At 37.9% G+C, this 16,518-nt stretch overlaps 1 protein-coding gene across 2 annotated transcripts in view; it reads right to left on the bottom strand.

Moving 5' to 3' along the window:
- The window catches only part of LOC145782572 (cell division cycle protein 20 homolog), a 144,069-nt gene that overhangs the window by 59,373 nt on the left and 68,178 nt on the right, over window positions 1–16,518 (bottom strand). Inside the window, exon 4 of one of the 2 annotated variants that reach the window (XM_082594384.1) lies at window positions 6,863–7,014. In XM_082594384.1, coding sequence (XP_082450510.1) covers window positions 6,863–7,014 — 152 coding nt within the window. The remainder of the gene's footprint in view (window positions 1–6,862; window positions 7,015–16,518) is intronic. The other variant, XM_082594385.1, reaches the window with a different exon arrangement.

The raw sequence follows: 16,518 nt of genomic DNA on the forward strand, positions 1-16,518 counted from the left end.
ATATGTCAAAAACTGGGTAAACATTACAAGTACATGGCAGTAATTTCATAAACCAGAAAAAAGAGTGCCCGAAAAAGTCATCACCTGGTCTTGCAGTTGCGTTAGATCGCACAGGGGTCACTGACAGGAGATCCGTGTATATATCAGCAGAAACAGTGGCGGGGGTGGGTGAAGAGTGAAGACCCTGCTCAATTCAGGCTAAGTTCTTCTACCATAAGACACCATCGACAAAAGTATCGACTAGACATTATATAAGAATGAAATAAAAGATCAGTTCCATGCTAAAATCCTAATGAACCATTAACAGTGCAATGGGATGGCAAGCTCCTTGAAGATCTGGTAGGCAAGCAGCATGTGGACCGTTTACCAATACTAGTTTCCGGTCACAGCATTTCCAAGCTTCTCTGGGTACCGAAAATTGCTTCAGGAACTGGAGACATGATGGCAACTGCTGTTTTTAATGCACTTGAAGAATGGGAAGTTAGTGAGAAAGTGAGGGCCATGTGCTTTGACACCACTGCCTCCAACACACTGGTGCATGCTCTTTTTTGGAGCAGAAACTTGGGAAAAGTTTGCTTCACTTTGCTTGCAGATATCACATTATGGAACTTAATTTGAAAGGCACATTTCTAACAAAATCTGGTATGTCCTCTGCTCCAGACATCAGCCTCTTCAAGCGGTTTCACGAAAAATGGAACTTTATTGATTAATCCAATTACCAACCAGGCCCAACTAATGCACATGTCAATAACTTTATCTAGCCAGTTTGTGCAGATCTGTTGACATTTGCAAATGAATAATTGTCTGTAAGACACCCACGAGATGATTACCGAGGCCTGCTGGAACAACTTCACAATGGAGCTGCCTTCCACTGTCCATGTGCATTCTACCGTGCTCGATGGATGTCAAGCCCAAGGTATTGTACTGTTACAAGATTTGGCTTTTTCGCAGCCAATTTAAGCTGCCTAAGAAAGAAGATACTGGACTTTGAGATCTATGCCTCTTTGCTTCATTAGTATATGTGAAAGCATGGATTACTTGAATTTTGCCAAGTGAGGCTCCACGACAAGATCTTAATTTAATGAAATAACTTTTAGTCTTAGGGTATAAACATATCTGCTCAGGTCTTTCAAAAGCTACTTCAAATAAACTTTCACACCACATATGGTACATGTCAGAAGAATTAGTAGTTCTGGCTTTTTTGATACCTCGGTGAGCTTGAAAACCAAGAGGAAAATGATGAGCTCTCTCAGAATGCAACAAAACCTGGAGGGCAAAAAACAACCCCCGTCCAGAATTGCTGAAAAAAAGCTGAGGAACTTTGTGTCAAAAGACAGAGATGACAGAGATGATTATGCCAAAGCTAAAACACAGGTGCTAGCTCTAAAAGTGATTACGTTAACGATCATGTCGAACGAGGTGTGGCCCTGGTACAGCGGTTTAACAAGCTGCTTTCGAAGACTGAAGAGCAATTTCAGTTTCTTCTTCAAGAGGTGACTGAGCAACAAAAAAACTTTCCAGACAGTGTAAGAATGCCATTGTGAGCCAGATTGACAAACAATAATGTGCATAAACTTTGTAATAACGACTGAACACATATCTACATTACAAAATAACATTTCTGCATTCATTGAATCTTTGTAAATATTTGATGACTTTTAAAGACAGTGTTTTTGATATTTGTCAAGTATTATTGATGCAACAAAAATGCGAATTTTTTGTTGTTTGTTTTGTGTGTGTTAGTTTGTCAGGCTGTATTCTAGCTTTATATAGTTTTTTTAGCATGTATTTGTGTTTTAGGTGTTGTTTTTCCTTTGTGAAATATTGTGAATCAGTAAATCCACCATTTCAATGACATAATAATAAATATGTTATTTTTTAATAAATTTCATCCAATTTGCAAAAATTGAAACTGGATGTGCCACCACTAATCCTTTAGGTAGGACAAATTTTTTTTTATGTATCATATTATTGCTTTACTCATCACACTTTTAGGGGGTGAGAGTTTAAAATTTCAGAAAAATTTTTTTTTTCATCGATTTTGAATCACCCTACTGATGAAGCTTATCTGTGCTGTGAAACTTCTTCTGCAAGATGGACACAGGAAGAATGGTTAGCTGGAGTTCTTGTTCAAAATGTTCAAGGCTCGCATCTTGCGCTGTTCCCATTTTTTTGACAACAGATAGCAAATGAGACTGCCTGGTCATTCTGCAGCTCGGTCTCCCAAAAATTAATGTCAATAGAAACTTCTTTCATGGATGCTATCAAATGTCTTAGAAATGTTTTCTTTGATCACCCACTTGGAGTCTGCCATTTGTAAGTTCTCTACACATCAGTTGTTTTGAAATGTGATGGTTTGGCATTCGGTTTGATTGTGACCTGTTCATGTAATATGCTTGTATTGAATAGTTGTTTGGAAAGTCGTGAGGCTACAGTAATAGTTCTAAGGGGGTGGCACAGCAAAAAAGTTCATAGGTCAGGCTTGGCTAGATAAGGCAAGTCGCAGCTCACAAGCTGCATGCATTCTCTTTTCGATTTTATGCTCAAAATAAACTGTCAACTTCGGCAAGGTTTAAGGATGTGCCGATTAATCGAAATCGGCAGGTATCGACAATTTTTGAAAAATTGGCATCAAAAAAAATTGCCGATTCTTTCCGATTCTTTATCAAAGTTTCCTAATCAAAAGTAGCGCTTAATGCGCTCAACAAACAATCGTGTGATTGCGCAAACGTAATCAAACCAGGTACCCGGTAATCTTCACGCATAGGCGCCGACTTTTATTTTTGCACGGGGTGGCGGATGGCACAATATGGCAATCTAAAAAATTTCAAACTGCATGTTTTTGTTTGATTTTTACTAAGCGTGTTTCGTAGATGCAATTGTCTTTTCACACCTGATTTGTAGCTCGATAACTTACAAAGCAACTTTAAAACAAAGCACAGGAGGTATGCCGTGAATTTTATTGTTACGTTGCTGCTCTGACACTTATCATTTGACAAAAGTATTTTTGCGAACAGCAGCTCTGTCAATCCAACTGTTGATCAACTGGTCAAATTGTAACCGTGAAGCTTCAGCTTGATAAACATTTAAAATTAGGACGTGGTTCAATCGCTGTTGTGTCATGGTAGATCGCAAGTAGGTTTTTATACGCCTGAGTGCACTAAACGATCGCTCCGCCTCGCAGGTGGTGGAAGGCAACGATAAGTATATTTTCACAATGCAGACCACGTTTGCAAGCATTAATGAAATTGTTTCACTGCTTGCAAATAGATCAAGCAGTTGCAACATAGTTGCAAATCGGACAGAATGCTCTATCTTTGCATCTATCGTATTCTTGCCCCGGAAATTCGCTCTCCCACGATTTTTGATAGCTCCTCCCTTCAACAGCGATTATCGTGCTCGGTTCTTCCACCTCCCTGATAATGCTAACGCCTTTTGGCAGTGGCACACTTTCGTTTCGTTCAGGCGTTTGGTCACTTTCATGCTGGCTGAAATCCTGACTAGACGGTAGACGCAACAAAAAATGACTCAATGGAGGGCTGCAATTTTGAACGCTTTTTCGGTGGCACCTTTAAGCTGAATAAAACTGGAATGTCGGCGAAAACTTTTACTGGACGACTTTTCGTAATTTTTTCTATGATGTAACAAGCAACTCCTGTGTCAGATCAATAAATTCCCACCTCACAGTTTGTCACGCATTGACACGGTGACGCAATATTACTGCATGAAGTAGATAACAAAGTAGAAATTAAAGCATGAAGTACAGTAGATGACAGTACACTCCAATTGAAATCGGAAAATAATTCAAAATGTTGAGTAGGCTAATTGAAAAAGGTTGCTTTTATTATTGGGAATTGGCAGGGGGTGTAGCTTGCCTCGAATAGAATCATGTAAACGTGTAAATTTGCAGAACGTTAAAACTGCTACTTTACTAAGTACACTTTTTAAATAAAACTCAAAAAGTTTCGAAAATTGCATTTTTTTAATGAAATTTGAAAATAGATATTCATTTAGGGGGTGGAGCTATCAATTATCGAGATAATTTTATTTCCAGGTATTTTATAGCTGGCATAATTTATAGCGATATTATGAGCAGTTTAAAAATTTTCAAAGAAGATTTTTGAGGGAGGCAAGGGAAAGGTCGTATTTCATTGATTAATAAATCACATTGTAAACCTAACAAATGTAACAATGACTTATGACAAGTAACAAATAAAACGATCGCAACAACAACAAGGAAAAAACTCGTAGCCACGTGTTGCGTAATCTTTACGTAGCTTGCTTGACGTTACGCGAGTATCATGCTTGTGACAAACACAATCATTTTCTTCGCAATACTGTATTGGTTCACCTCTTGCTTTACGTTGACCTAAGCGAAAACCAATGATCGAAAAAAGATTTAAACGTCCGTTCAAATTACATTTATTTGCAGTAAGTAATGTAACCTAAACGGGGTGGCTGCCACCCCGCCACAGCGGTTACGGGGTGGCGTGGCCACCCCGTAACCCCGTAAGTCGGCGCTAGTGTCTTCACGTGTTTGCTAAGCAACAAGATTGGCTGCAACTCTGCATTCAAAAACAATACAAATTTCTTCACAAGATGTTTTTCTTTTTTCGCCTATTGATGCACTTTGAATGCAACACTGGTGTGTTAATTTTTTAAAGGTTTTTGTATATTCAATACCGCTGTGTTCATTTTTTTTACACTAGTCTTTTTCTCTTCTTGTTTCTGGCACCTTCTTGAATTCTGCGAGAAAAATACTGCAAACCGCACAAGATAATATTTTGCACACTGCATTAAGCTACGTTGATTTTACACTCTGTGAGCGATGGCAATTTTTCTCTTTTAACTGATTTCCGCCACAAATAAAACGCATGTCTATCACCACTTTGTAGCGCGCAAGAAGTGAAGAACTACCATAAAAAATCATGCTGTCTAGAGCAGGCAACAAAGTGAACGCTTTTAGACATTTCAAAGGCAGCAACTTGTAACAAAATCGCAACCACTTGTAGAGCGCCAACTAAAAGCAGCTTTAATCATTTAACCAAAAAATCGGCATTGGTATCGGCATCGGCAAATATTTAAGAATCGGAATCGGCATCAGCAAAAATTTTGTAATCGGCACATCCCTAGCAAGGTTTGTAAAATTTGTAAAAATCCACAGGAAGCAACTTGTGTCTAAAATGTTGCATTTCGATAGACATCATAAACTCTGTGAAATTATCAGCTACATACACTTAATCACCGGCAATTTAAAAATCCAGGTGACCTATCGTCACACTGTAAAACAGCAAGATATTTTTTGATGCAACAACTATTTCCATCAGGACTCAGGAGTGTCCCCTTAAGAGATATCAGGCCTCGAAATATCTGGCTGTCATGACCTCAGGAATGACCTCGAATGTCTGCCGAAGCCGACTCATTGGTTGGTCATAAATGACCGCCGCAAAATTCTTGACAAAATAGAGCTAATGCAGCAAAAATATATTTTAAATTTGAATTGCTACAATTGTTTGTTCAACGCAAACAAATACGGAGCTGAAACAATAATAGTACAGGCAATTGCTTTAAAGATCACATTAGAGTGGCGTGGTTAACAAACTGATGGCAAAAGTAGCCATTTTTACATCATTTCAACGCCTTGCAATGTTGCCTTGAAATAAAGTTGTCTGAACTTTTCGGCAGGATATGATTATGTATTCTAATTTTAACAATGAGGATTATTGCGTTACATTGATCGTTTGTTAAAAAGAAACGTCACAGAGAAGCAAGTCTCAGCTGGGTTCCGCACGTACTTAGGCGAATGTGGCGACCTTATTCACGCTGATAAATGATTGATTTAATACTGTAGTGTGATTTTGTGCAAAATGTACATGCAAAATATGTCCGGTTGAGATATTAAATGTCTGCTGAAAGGGCCAGTCCAATAGGACATGCTTGACCGCCGGAAAAAAGTACAAATTTCGAGGCCTGAGATATCAAAATCATTTAAATACTCCTAATATTGAAAATATTTAGCTACTTCTTTTACTAATTTATGTGAAATAAAAATGTGTCAATTTCAGCACAAAAAAGAATTCTACAAATGATCTTGTAATATTTTTGTTGTGCAAATGAGGTATTTGCCTCTCCAACTAACAAGCAGAAGTGTGGAAGATAAAACCATTTTCACTATGAAACCAACAAAAGACACATTTTACCACTTCACTTTTTTAAAGCTGGTACACTTCATAAATGCATGAAATTTTTAGTGCATGAAAAGCGGAGCTATTTTGTAAAAAAAAAGATAAGTTCCTGTTTTATATAACACTTACATGTAATCTGTACATATAAAAACTACAGTACTTAATCGGTTATGCTGTGAGTTGCAACTGTATATAAATTATAATTACAAAACGAGCCAAATCCAAACACATGCTTGAAACAAATACGCTATAATAAATAAATATAAAGCCAAAATGTGACAAACAAATAAAATACAGTACATTACACTAATAAATATACTTTTCCATACTTGAGTCAAATTTAGCTTGGTTTTGAATCTTATCCTCAAACTGAGAAGGGCTCTGAAATGCCAGTTTCGCATACTTGTAGTGACATTAAACCACGACAGAAGCTCGATCATAGAGATCGACAAAGTGAAGTTTCCGTTTGCTGAAGTGTTGTTGTCTCTGAATTATGCCATCCACCACTTCACACCAAATAGTCTTGAAATGCTCAATCGCATGCTGAACATCCGGTAAACAGAACCAGTGCTGCTTGATCTTGCTATTTCTTGTTCAAAGTTAAAGGACCCGCCTAAGCTATCTGGAAGACTTTTTACATTTTTTTTTTTTTAAATTTAATTTACATAAGAAATTACTTTAGCATTATTGTGGTAGCCTTCCGCAGCAGCAGGCTTGGTCTGAAAAGCAAGTATGCGATCCCCTTCAGATAGTCCACTGACTTTGTGAAGATTTTCGCCCATTCGTCTTTTATAATCTTCCTCCGCTAGAGTTCCACCTTTGCTTGGAACTGAACATGAAAACCAGGTTGTAGCATAAGTTCTAGCTAAAGATCTTTCAAACTGTTTTTGTTTTTTTACAGTACAGTTGCGGCTCTCCATGAAACTTGGAACTCTAATCCAAACTTGCCTAATAGTTTTGAGTTTTGTGTTGTTACATATCGTCTCTAATAAGCTGAACTATCGTAACTCCAAAAGTGCAGTTTTGAGAAAATTGAATTTTAAAGTTCACGCTGTGTTTGCTGTACATTCATTTAGGATAGTTCATCGTTCTGTATCATCAAAACTAAAGTACATAGAGTTACGATGCTCTAACAAAATAAACTGTAGTCTATAAAAACACCAAATCAATCAAAAACGCAATTTTGAAAAATTTGGACTTACGATAGTTCAGCTTATTAGAGACGATATGCTATCGGCTAGGGGTGTCCAAAGTGCAACCCGCAGAAACAATATCTGCGGGTCCGTTTGGGTTCATAATCTTAACTTGTATCACATGATGAAAAAACTCAGTTGTTGTGGACAGATTTCCCGACTTTTTCGAATTTTAGTAGTTGAAAACCAACAAGTCAAAACAATGCAGATAGGTCTGCATGTTTGACATTTATGACATAATGATCATATATATCGTTTGTTAGGCAGTTGGAGTGGCATGTTGCACATACGATCAACCCTGCTTAAATAGACCACATCGAGGCCAAGCCATAGCGGTCCGATTAAGTGGGGAGAACAAATTTCACCATTTTTAAATGTTATAGCGTCTTCCTATCGCTATCATTCCTCCGTCTAGTGCAGCTGGAACTCCTGTGCCATGTTTTGCTTAATTCACACAAGATAAACTAAAATAAACACTAAACAAAATTTAAAAACTGTTACCAGTCAGTTACCAGAATTTTTTTTGCAGTGTGATAGTTGATTTAGTTTGGCTTCATTTCAACCAAATTTCAAAAAATAAAAATCATTTCAGCTAAAAAGTTTGTTTTTGACTTTAATTTGCGCAAACTTTCAAATTTTAGGCTACTTTTAAGCTGCTTTTGTTTCCAGTTGTAATTAGATTGGACTGCTTTTTTGTTACTTTTTAGTTGCAATTGGGCTAAAAATATAAAAAGTATCAGGCAACCCTGCTAGCAATAGCCTTGTGAAAACATAGCACATTGCCTAACATCACTTTCTAAAATGGAATCTCATTAAAAATACATGTAGTAAAAACAATAAACGATAACCATAAAACCTATGTTTGGTGGGAGGTGGTCCATTTAAGCAGGAAATATTATACAAAAAAATTGTTTTAAATTTGAGACCAGCAAAACGGTGCACGGTCGATTGGTCGACAGACATTTAGTCGACAGGACAATTGGTCGACAAGACAGTTGGTCGACAGGACGTTAGGTCGACAGAACGATTCATTTTAGGGTTATTGTTAGAGTTAGGTTAACTAACCCTAGTTAACTAACCCTAACCCTAAAATGAATCGTTCTGTCGACCTAACATCCTGTCGACCAACTGTCTTGTCGACCAATTGTCTGTCGACCAATTGTCCTGTCGACCAACTGACCGGGTACCAGCAAAACATGGGTCAATTATTCACTGTATCACCTACGTTTCGTGATTGGCTATGATTACCCTACAATAACTATGATTATTCCTCCCATGGTTCCTCCTATGTTTTCGTGATTGGCTCCAAATGTTTTGACATGGTTGAAAAGCTTCTACTCTGCTTGCCTGACGCTCCAAGCCATACCTAAAATCTGGCAAAATGCAATTGTAGTGGTACTAGTACCTAAACCAAACAAGCCAGCTGATGATCCCAAGAGCTATCGCCCAATATCAATATTCTGCACAGATCGTAATCATCAGATGCTGTATCGGAAGATGAGGTTGTCGTGTCGTCACTGAATACTTGATGACGCAAAACTGCCTGTTCATGAACGCACGATGCCGTATGATCGAAAGCATTATTTTTCTTTACTGCCGAAGAACCGTTTATCTAATTTCGAATTACTTTTTTAACTTGACCCCGTAGCTTTTCTAATTCCGATTTGTTTCCGTCATAAAATTTTTCAGGTGGCGGTAACTGTGCAGTAGACTCATTGGTTGTATTGATTCCAATCGGTAAACGCGGGACACATGTCACAAGTTTGGGGCTATAATAAAGGATGGCTGATGTTGAGACCGTGGGAACTTTTCAAGCACACGTCTTTCTAGAAGAGAACTATTGACACTCGTGAAGGCCAAGATAGGGTTTGTCCCTATCCTCCAGAAACCAGAGTAGAAACTGGTTGGCTCTTTTGGGTTGAATAGAAGGGCAAAATGGTTCGTAGAGGCCAACAATTCTCCGTCGCTGCTTGTGTTGTTGCAACCCCAGTCGGTGTGCTGGCAGCTGAAATCACCAGTGTAGAGTAGCAGGGCTCAATCTTAAGTTTTTTTCGCACTGGCCAACCAGACCAGTGGCTCACCATTTGCATGAGATCGCACTGGTCCATCCCGTTTACTGATAAAAACAAGATTGTCGTGGGAAGCACGAGGCCAACCCAGGGAAAACCACCTTAAAACGACAATAATGAATGGTGGCAATAACATGGAAATATGCAATGGCAATAACAGTAACAACAGTTTATCTAGGCAAGACATTCAATCTATTTATTAAGTTAATTAGATGCCTAATCACTCACATGCTCTCTAGCACAATCTTAACATTTTATGTATCAAATCTCTTGAGAATACTGTACTAGGCTACCAGAGCTCACGTTAGGGTGTAACACTTTACACACTTTTTTTACAAATTGCTACAGGCTAGTTATTGTGGTTTGCAAAATGACCTAACTTGATCAAGGGGAAAAAAATTTTGAAAAAAAAATTATTTAAGCAGGCCACGCTCCCCAGTTTTGTGGCGAAACCCCAATAACCCCACTATTTGCTAAATCTCATCCCACGATGGAGGTAGAGAGCTAATTTTGCCACCAAAAGATGCAGAATATGAAAGTTTATATACAACTTATGAACGTACCATAGCCCTAAACCCTTTAGTTTTTTCCATAATTGAGAAAAACTGTTTTTGACAGTAAAACTTGCATCTTTCGTAACCAAATGCTTGTATTTCAAATCATGGCTTAGATGAATGTCCCATTACAGATAGCCTTTATTCAAACTCACAACTGTGTAACTAGTACAGTCATTGAACAGAAGATAGTATTGTTGTTCTCAAACTTTTTCACAGAATTCAATCAGTATAATTTTACAAGTGTCCTTTCACCAATATACAGTACAGCACTGGTATACAAAATTTTATGATGTTGATCTCAAAATTGATTACAAAGATGAAAGAAGTCGAATAATGAATTTTCCCCCTGGAGGTCACCAAAATAATGCTTTTAAGCTGGATAAGTAATTACCTCAGGTTTTAAAACTGCTGGTGTTAAATATCACATCAAAATATACTCAGCAATATGTCTGTGATTGAAACTCTTTCAGCATTACTTAAATGTATATACTAGACTAGCCGAATCGGACTGTAGCCGAATAGGAAACTAGCCGAATCGGACTAGCCAAAACAGGCCATTTCGCCCCTGCACAGACCATTGGAGAACAAAGGTTATTTGCTCTTGTCCAATGTCTTCAAGAGTTCATCCAAAGGAGCTAAAACTTCTTTTAGATCAGCACTCAGAACGTAACATGGTGATTGGTGGTGTGATGAATTAGAGACATCTTTTGAAGAGGAAATGCCAAAGTCATCATCCAGTGAATTTGAGTGTATGAGTGGCAGTGAAGAGGAAATTGCTGCAACATCATCACACCTTGTGAGTTCTAATGTTTGTAAATTAACAGACAAAAGACTTGCATCCCAGTGCCGTACAAGGTTCATCAGTTGTCCTAAAAATGGGAAGCTTCATGAAAGCATGTAATGCTTCTGAGCCAGCGAAGAAATGCTTCATTGACCACAGTGAGAAATGGCTGAACCCAAAGACAGCTGCGCTGGGTGCACTGCATGCCAACATTGATGTATCTAGGATTTCAACAGCAAAAAAAGCAGACACCAAAGCTCTGTTGTGGTCAAACCGTCCGCTGGCAGCATTTATGGATGCAACTTCTGCATTTTCACCATATCTGACAGCAGAGAGTAAGGATGATTATTAGGAAGTGTTTCGAAACAACAATACTTCTTGTAATCGATTGATAGGCCACGTGAAGGAAACAATTAATAGCAAAAAGATCCGTGACACAAGTGATGTTGACATAAAGACAAAGAGTTACATTAACAATGCATACTATTCGCAATAAGAAATTAACAGGACAATGTACTTTGTCTAGCACAGTGGTTCTCAACCTTTTTGTCTTGGTGGGACCCCTTTTGGTGCCTTCGAAGCAGTCGCAGACCCCTAAAAATTTCTTTTTTAAATTTTGATATATCGCGTCTTCTTATGGAATGATATGTTATATAAGTTTTGAAGGAACACACTAAGAAGAATTTGCTGAATTTGCAACGCACTTTACGATTGATGAAATTATGTTATGACTTATGAGCTATAATTTGTTGGCACACAGGATCAAACATCAGTAATCTGGGTCTGCTACTATTCGGTGAGTCCGCAGTAATCTATATGCTGAGGATGTTTTTCCATAAATTTTATCAAAAGTTAATAGAATACTTGTGACCGTTACAAAAAATTTTTCTCTTTTTTCATTTGTAATCAATATTAATTCGTTATAAGCACAGTCATTGCAAAAACTGTGAGTTGCATTTCCAAGTTAATCATAGATCAACAATCTGCTGTCTCAAAAGAATTAAGTTGAACATAGCCAACATTGCTTTATTAAAAGGTTTAAGTCATTTATATGATATTTTTTAGTTAAAAAAATTAAACCTTTGTGCAATGTTCTTTGCAATTTTTAAACGACGCACCAGTGGGTTGCAACTTACAGTTTGAGAATCACTGTAAGCTAATACATAAACAAAGAACAAACAATTTTTAAATTGCGTAATTTATCAATCATGCTGAAAACTCAGAAACTTTCACGGACCTCCTGAAATCACTTCACAGGCCTCTTGGGGTCAGCGGACCCCCGGTTGAGAACCACCGGTCTAGCATGTATTGTATAGTTTTGTGTTGATTGTTTCCTGCCTCATTATTGAATAAAACATCACTGTTCTTATACAGCTTACAAGTTTGATTTAAAGGTTATGTTTAATGACTGAATGACAATCGTGCAAGCCAAGATCTGAAATACAAGCATTTTGTTTCAAAAATGACAGATTTTACTCTCAAAACAGTTTTTCTCAATTATAGAAAGAAGTAAAGGTTTTAGGGCTATAGCACGTTCATAAGTCGGATAGAAACTTTGGTATTCTGCATCTTTTGGTGGCAAAAACAGCTCTCTATCTCTACCAGGATACGAGATATAGCAAATTGTGGGGTAATGGGGATTTTGCGACAAATACGGGGAGCGTGGCCTGCTTAAACAATATTTTTTTCCAAAATTTTTTTTCCATTGATCAAGTTAGGTCATTTCGCAAACCACAATAACTAGCCAACAAGTAAGTTGGTCGGAATGTTACATCCTAGCTCACGTGTTGTTGCGATTACCCTTTTTCTTACGATTTAACACCGTCACGTGATGTTGTGATTGCTATTTTCTTACGATTTAACATGTGAAGTTGCGATTGCATTTTTCTTACGGTTTAAACCATGCACTCTAAACGATCAAACGACATAATACAATAATATTTTCGCACTGGACAGTCGGACCAGTGCGAAACGATTTGTACTGGTCCGCGGGGAACTCGCACAAGACATTGGCCAGAGGACCAGTGCTAAGATCGAAGCCTGAGTAGGGTGTGGCTGATGTCCCAACTTTAAGCAAAACAACCTAACTTTTTTTTATACGTGACACTTGGCACAAAAACAATATTTATGAAGTTTAAGACCAATCTATTAATGTTTAGGGGTCCAGATTTGAATAGAAAATTAATAAATTTGGTGCTTAATCGCCATAATCGGGCAGTTTTACAGTGCTACATAGTCCTTCATTTATCATGGTAAACTCTGTATTTAACCCATTAGTGTCCGGTCATCGTTCTAGTTGGAATATTTTTACAAAAAGTTTCATGTAAGGTCCTTATGGGTTGAATATGAATATTCAAAAGAAAATTTTCTGATATCTGTACCAGGAATGCACAAATTGATACGTCCCTCTATGGACGCTTGGGCATTCGTACGAAGGCTTGATGTAAAATAAAAGCAATTAGCATTTTCCGATAATGGAATTTTTGAAGTCGTAAAAAGCAATACTGCTGCCCTGAGATGCGTTAAAAATGAATTTCTAATAAAAATGCATTGCCTTTTCATTAGATTTATTGAGAAACGAACAAAAGAAACTCGATCTAAACAGATAATATTACTGTATAAATTCCTTTCAGTTATGATACATTTCGAAGCAATCTGGGTGTAGTCCAACATCACACTGACGGCATCTGTATGACGTGCGTTTGTGTCAGTGTTTGCAGACACTTTTTGTCCGTCTTGATGATCAGGTGATTGCCCTGCTCTCTTCTCATCTCTTCACGGTTGGCAAGTGCATGCGTCGATGGTAAGAGAGAAATGTCTTGTTCCCATTGATCATAATTGTCATTTCTACACACGATCGGATAAATTCAAGGAGGCTAATCTTTTCAATATTTCTCCTCCGTGATTGCCCCAATTTTTCTATAAAACTTCCAAGCTTGCACCATACTGATATTTAAAATCCAATTGTACACACCCCTGTACCAGTTGAGGTTTCTTGAGCGGATGGAATAACAGAAACTGAGATTGTCCAGCAGGTCCACATCTCCCATGTGGTTATTGTAGATCTTGAGTAAGTAAGGCTGATCCACGTCCAGTTTTATCATTGCATCACGAGAGTATCTAAAATTTGATGAAATGATTACCTACTATAACTGAAAGACAGTACCGTGGTACTGCTATTTTGTATTCATCAAATGCTGGCATTTGCTGTACGTGTTCAAGTGTTCAAGAATCTTTCCACACAACAATAGTTTGATCATCTCCAAGGTAAAGTTGCTTCATATCTCCCTTCTTCATATCATTGGTCTCTTTCTTTGATAGCAAAGATAGATTGTTCATTCGATTTCACCTCATTGCCCCCAAAACACCTATCCCTTTCTTAGACAAATGATCTATGAAATCCAGGCTCTTGAAAAAATTGTCGCACACAACCTTCAATCCAAGAATCAGTCGAGCACTTTCCACAAGGTCATAAACAACGTCAGGCCCCTGACTCAGTCCATACTTGAAGATGTTTTTGTTTTTGCTCTAGCGTAGGGACACAGTGAATTAGCTTTCCAGAGGGGGTGCACATAGACCAAATCTTGTTGGTTTGCCCTTTATGAATTACTTGAGAGGGTGGGGGCCAAAATAACGGATCATTGATTCGTCTACAGCTACGCACTCATTTTCTTCCACAAATTTGGCTGCTATCTCATTCAAAGTCTCAAAAATAAGGGAAACTTTTCAAAAATGGGTCGTCTTTGGGGTGGTTTAAGTTGGAAAAATAGCTGTAGCGCATTACCTCATCAAACAGATTCCTTAACACGGCTCTTCTTGCCATCACATTGCTTGTATCATCTCTCCTCTCCCAATACATCCTGCGTGTGGAAGGGGTGATGTATCCTGTCATAAACATGATTTCATGACTTGCTCTTATTAAGGAATTATCCACCTTTGACTGGAAGGCCAATTGGTTTTGTTGTTCTGCATACCTCTGGGTCTCTCACTACTTTGTTCACAAACCCATCAGTCAGAGATGAAGAGTTTCATAACATCATTTTCACATTATCAGGATCAATGGGTAAATTATCATGGCTTCTCAGCTTCAGGAAAAGGAGGATTTTTTTTCCCAGTTGATTTTTGGCTGTAGACTGGATCCTATCTTTGTATCTGACGCGTACAGGTGGTATCTTTTCTTCTGTTAACTCTTCTTTACTTGATGATGAGTTAGGAAAAAGAGTTTTTCATGGACAGCCCTTCCTTTTTTTAGTTACAAGTGTGACTTTTCCAATTAGTTTGGGCAATTCTGTAAACTTTCTCTTGGCAGGCTTGTTGTACCGTAGTTCTTCTTCCAGGTCATGTAGCGCAACGGGCGTTGACCCACTTTCCTGTGTTGCCAGTACTTTCTCTACGCTTCTTCTTGGGTTCCAACGCAGTGGGTTGGCTTTGGATGGTCCCAGTAGCGGCTCTGTCTCATCGTTATCAAATGTGGGCCTTTCCTTATCTTCAACAAAATCCATGTCCTGAGTATCTTTATTGTGATGAATCCCTATTCTGCCTTTCTGGTTCAGGATTCTTTTTCCGACATTGTTAACGTTTTTGACACCCAATCTTCATTTGCACTGTCCTCATTGCTCACGTTGCCGGATTCATCAGGAGGAAAAATTACAATATCTGTGGGCTCCTTGGGTGGCACCTCTTCCAAAATTTCTTGAACAGTGAAACGAATTTTTCTATAAAAAGTGCAAAAATTTAATTATACATGAACTTCTTTTAAAAATAAAGATACATTAAAGATGCATGAATATTTATTAACAAACAAAAACAGTGAAAGCGCCTACTCCTATATTCTAAAGCACCACCGTCCGCATACGAAAGTGGTGGCCTAACCTACTATTCCAACTAAAATGGCCAGTTTTGCAAATTGAATATCAGAGCGTTACAAATAATGTTCATTTTTGCCCAAACATGAAAACATACGAAATCCTGCATTTGGCAAACCTGCCTATATGTCTACAGTTGGCAAAAAAGCGTCCGCGCCAGAGCCCAAGCGTCCCTACAAGGACTCACCTAACTTCTAACTCATATTCAGAAAAAATAATAAGACAAAACTAAAATATTTCGCTTTGGGCACATAGTTATTATACATATTAATAGATTTATCAAAACACAAAGTTGATTAAAAACAATTTTACATACCTTGATTTTGCAGGTCACAGTTGGTGTACCATGTGCTGGCTCCATATTTTAAAAAAGGTCCACATTGAGCGTTGCATAGTGAACACTAAAACTTATTTATGAAAATGCTCTGGCGCTGTTTCTATAACTATAATGCTATTCTAACCGAAGAAAAAAAAGGTTAATAAAAATTAGCAATCTGAAAAAAGCAATTCGGAATCTAAAATACCCACTTTTCACGTCCTTAAGGACGCGCGGGTACTAATGGGTTAAGGTCATCTAGGCTCCACAGTTGCAATGCTTGACACAGAATTAATTATGTAATGTTCTATACTACTTTTTTAACAAGTAGGGTTTTGAAAGCAGACAGTCAAACACTATTTTGAGAAGTAATGTGGCGACCTATTGTAAAATATATGTTCGATGTAATTGCTGCAGAATGCAAGTATTAAGCAGTAGAACAACATAGCCTGTGTATTAACCAGTACAACACACAACTTTTATTAAATGTGAGTGACTGAAATCTTCCTGGTCACTATTTGTCAGCTTTACCTTGAGAATCGCTAAAAGTGA

The sequence above is a fragment of the Aplidium turbinatum genome, chromosome 13 (assembly GCF_918807975.1).
Source record: "Aplidium turbinatum chromosome 13, kaAplTurb1.1, whole genome shotgun sequence".
Classification (NCBI taxonomy): domain Eukaryota; kingdom Metazoa; phylum Chordata; class Ascidiacea; order Aplousobranchia; family Polyclinidae; genus Aplidium; species Aplidium turbinatum.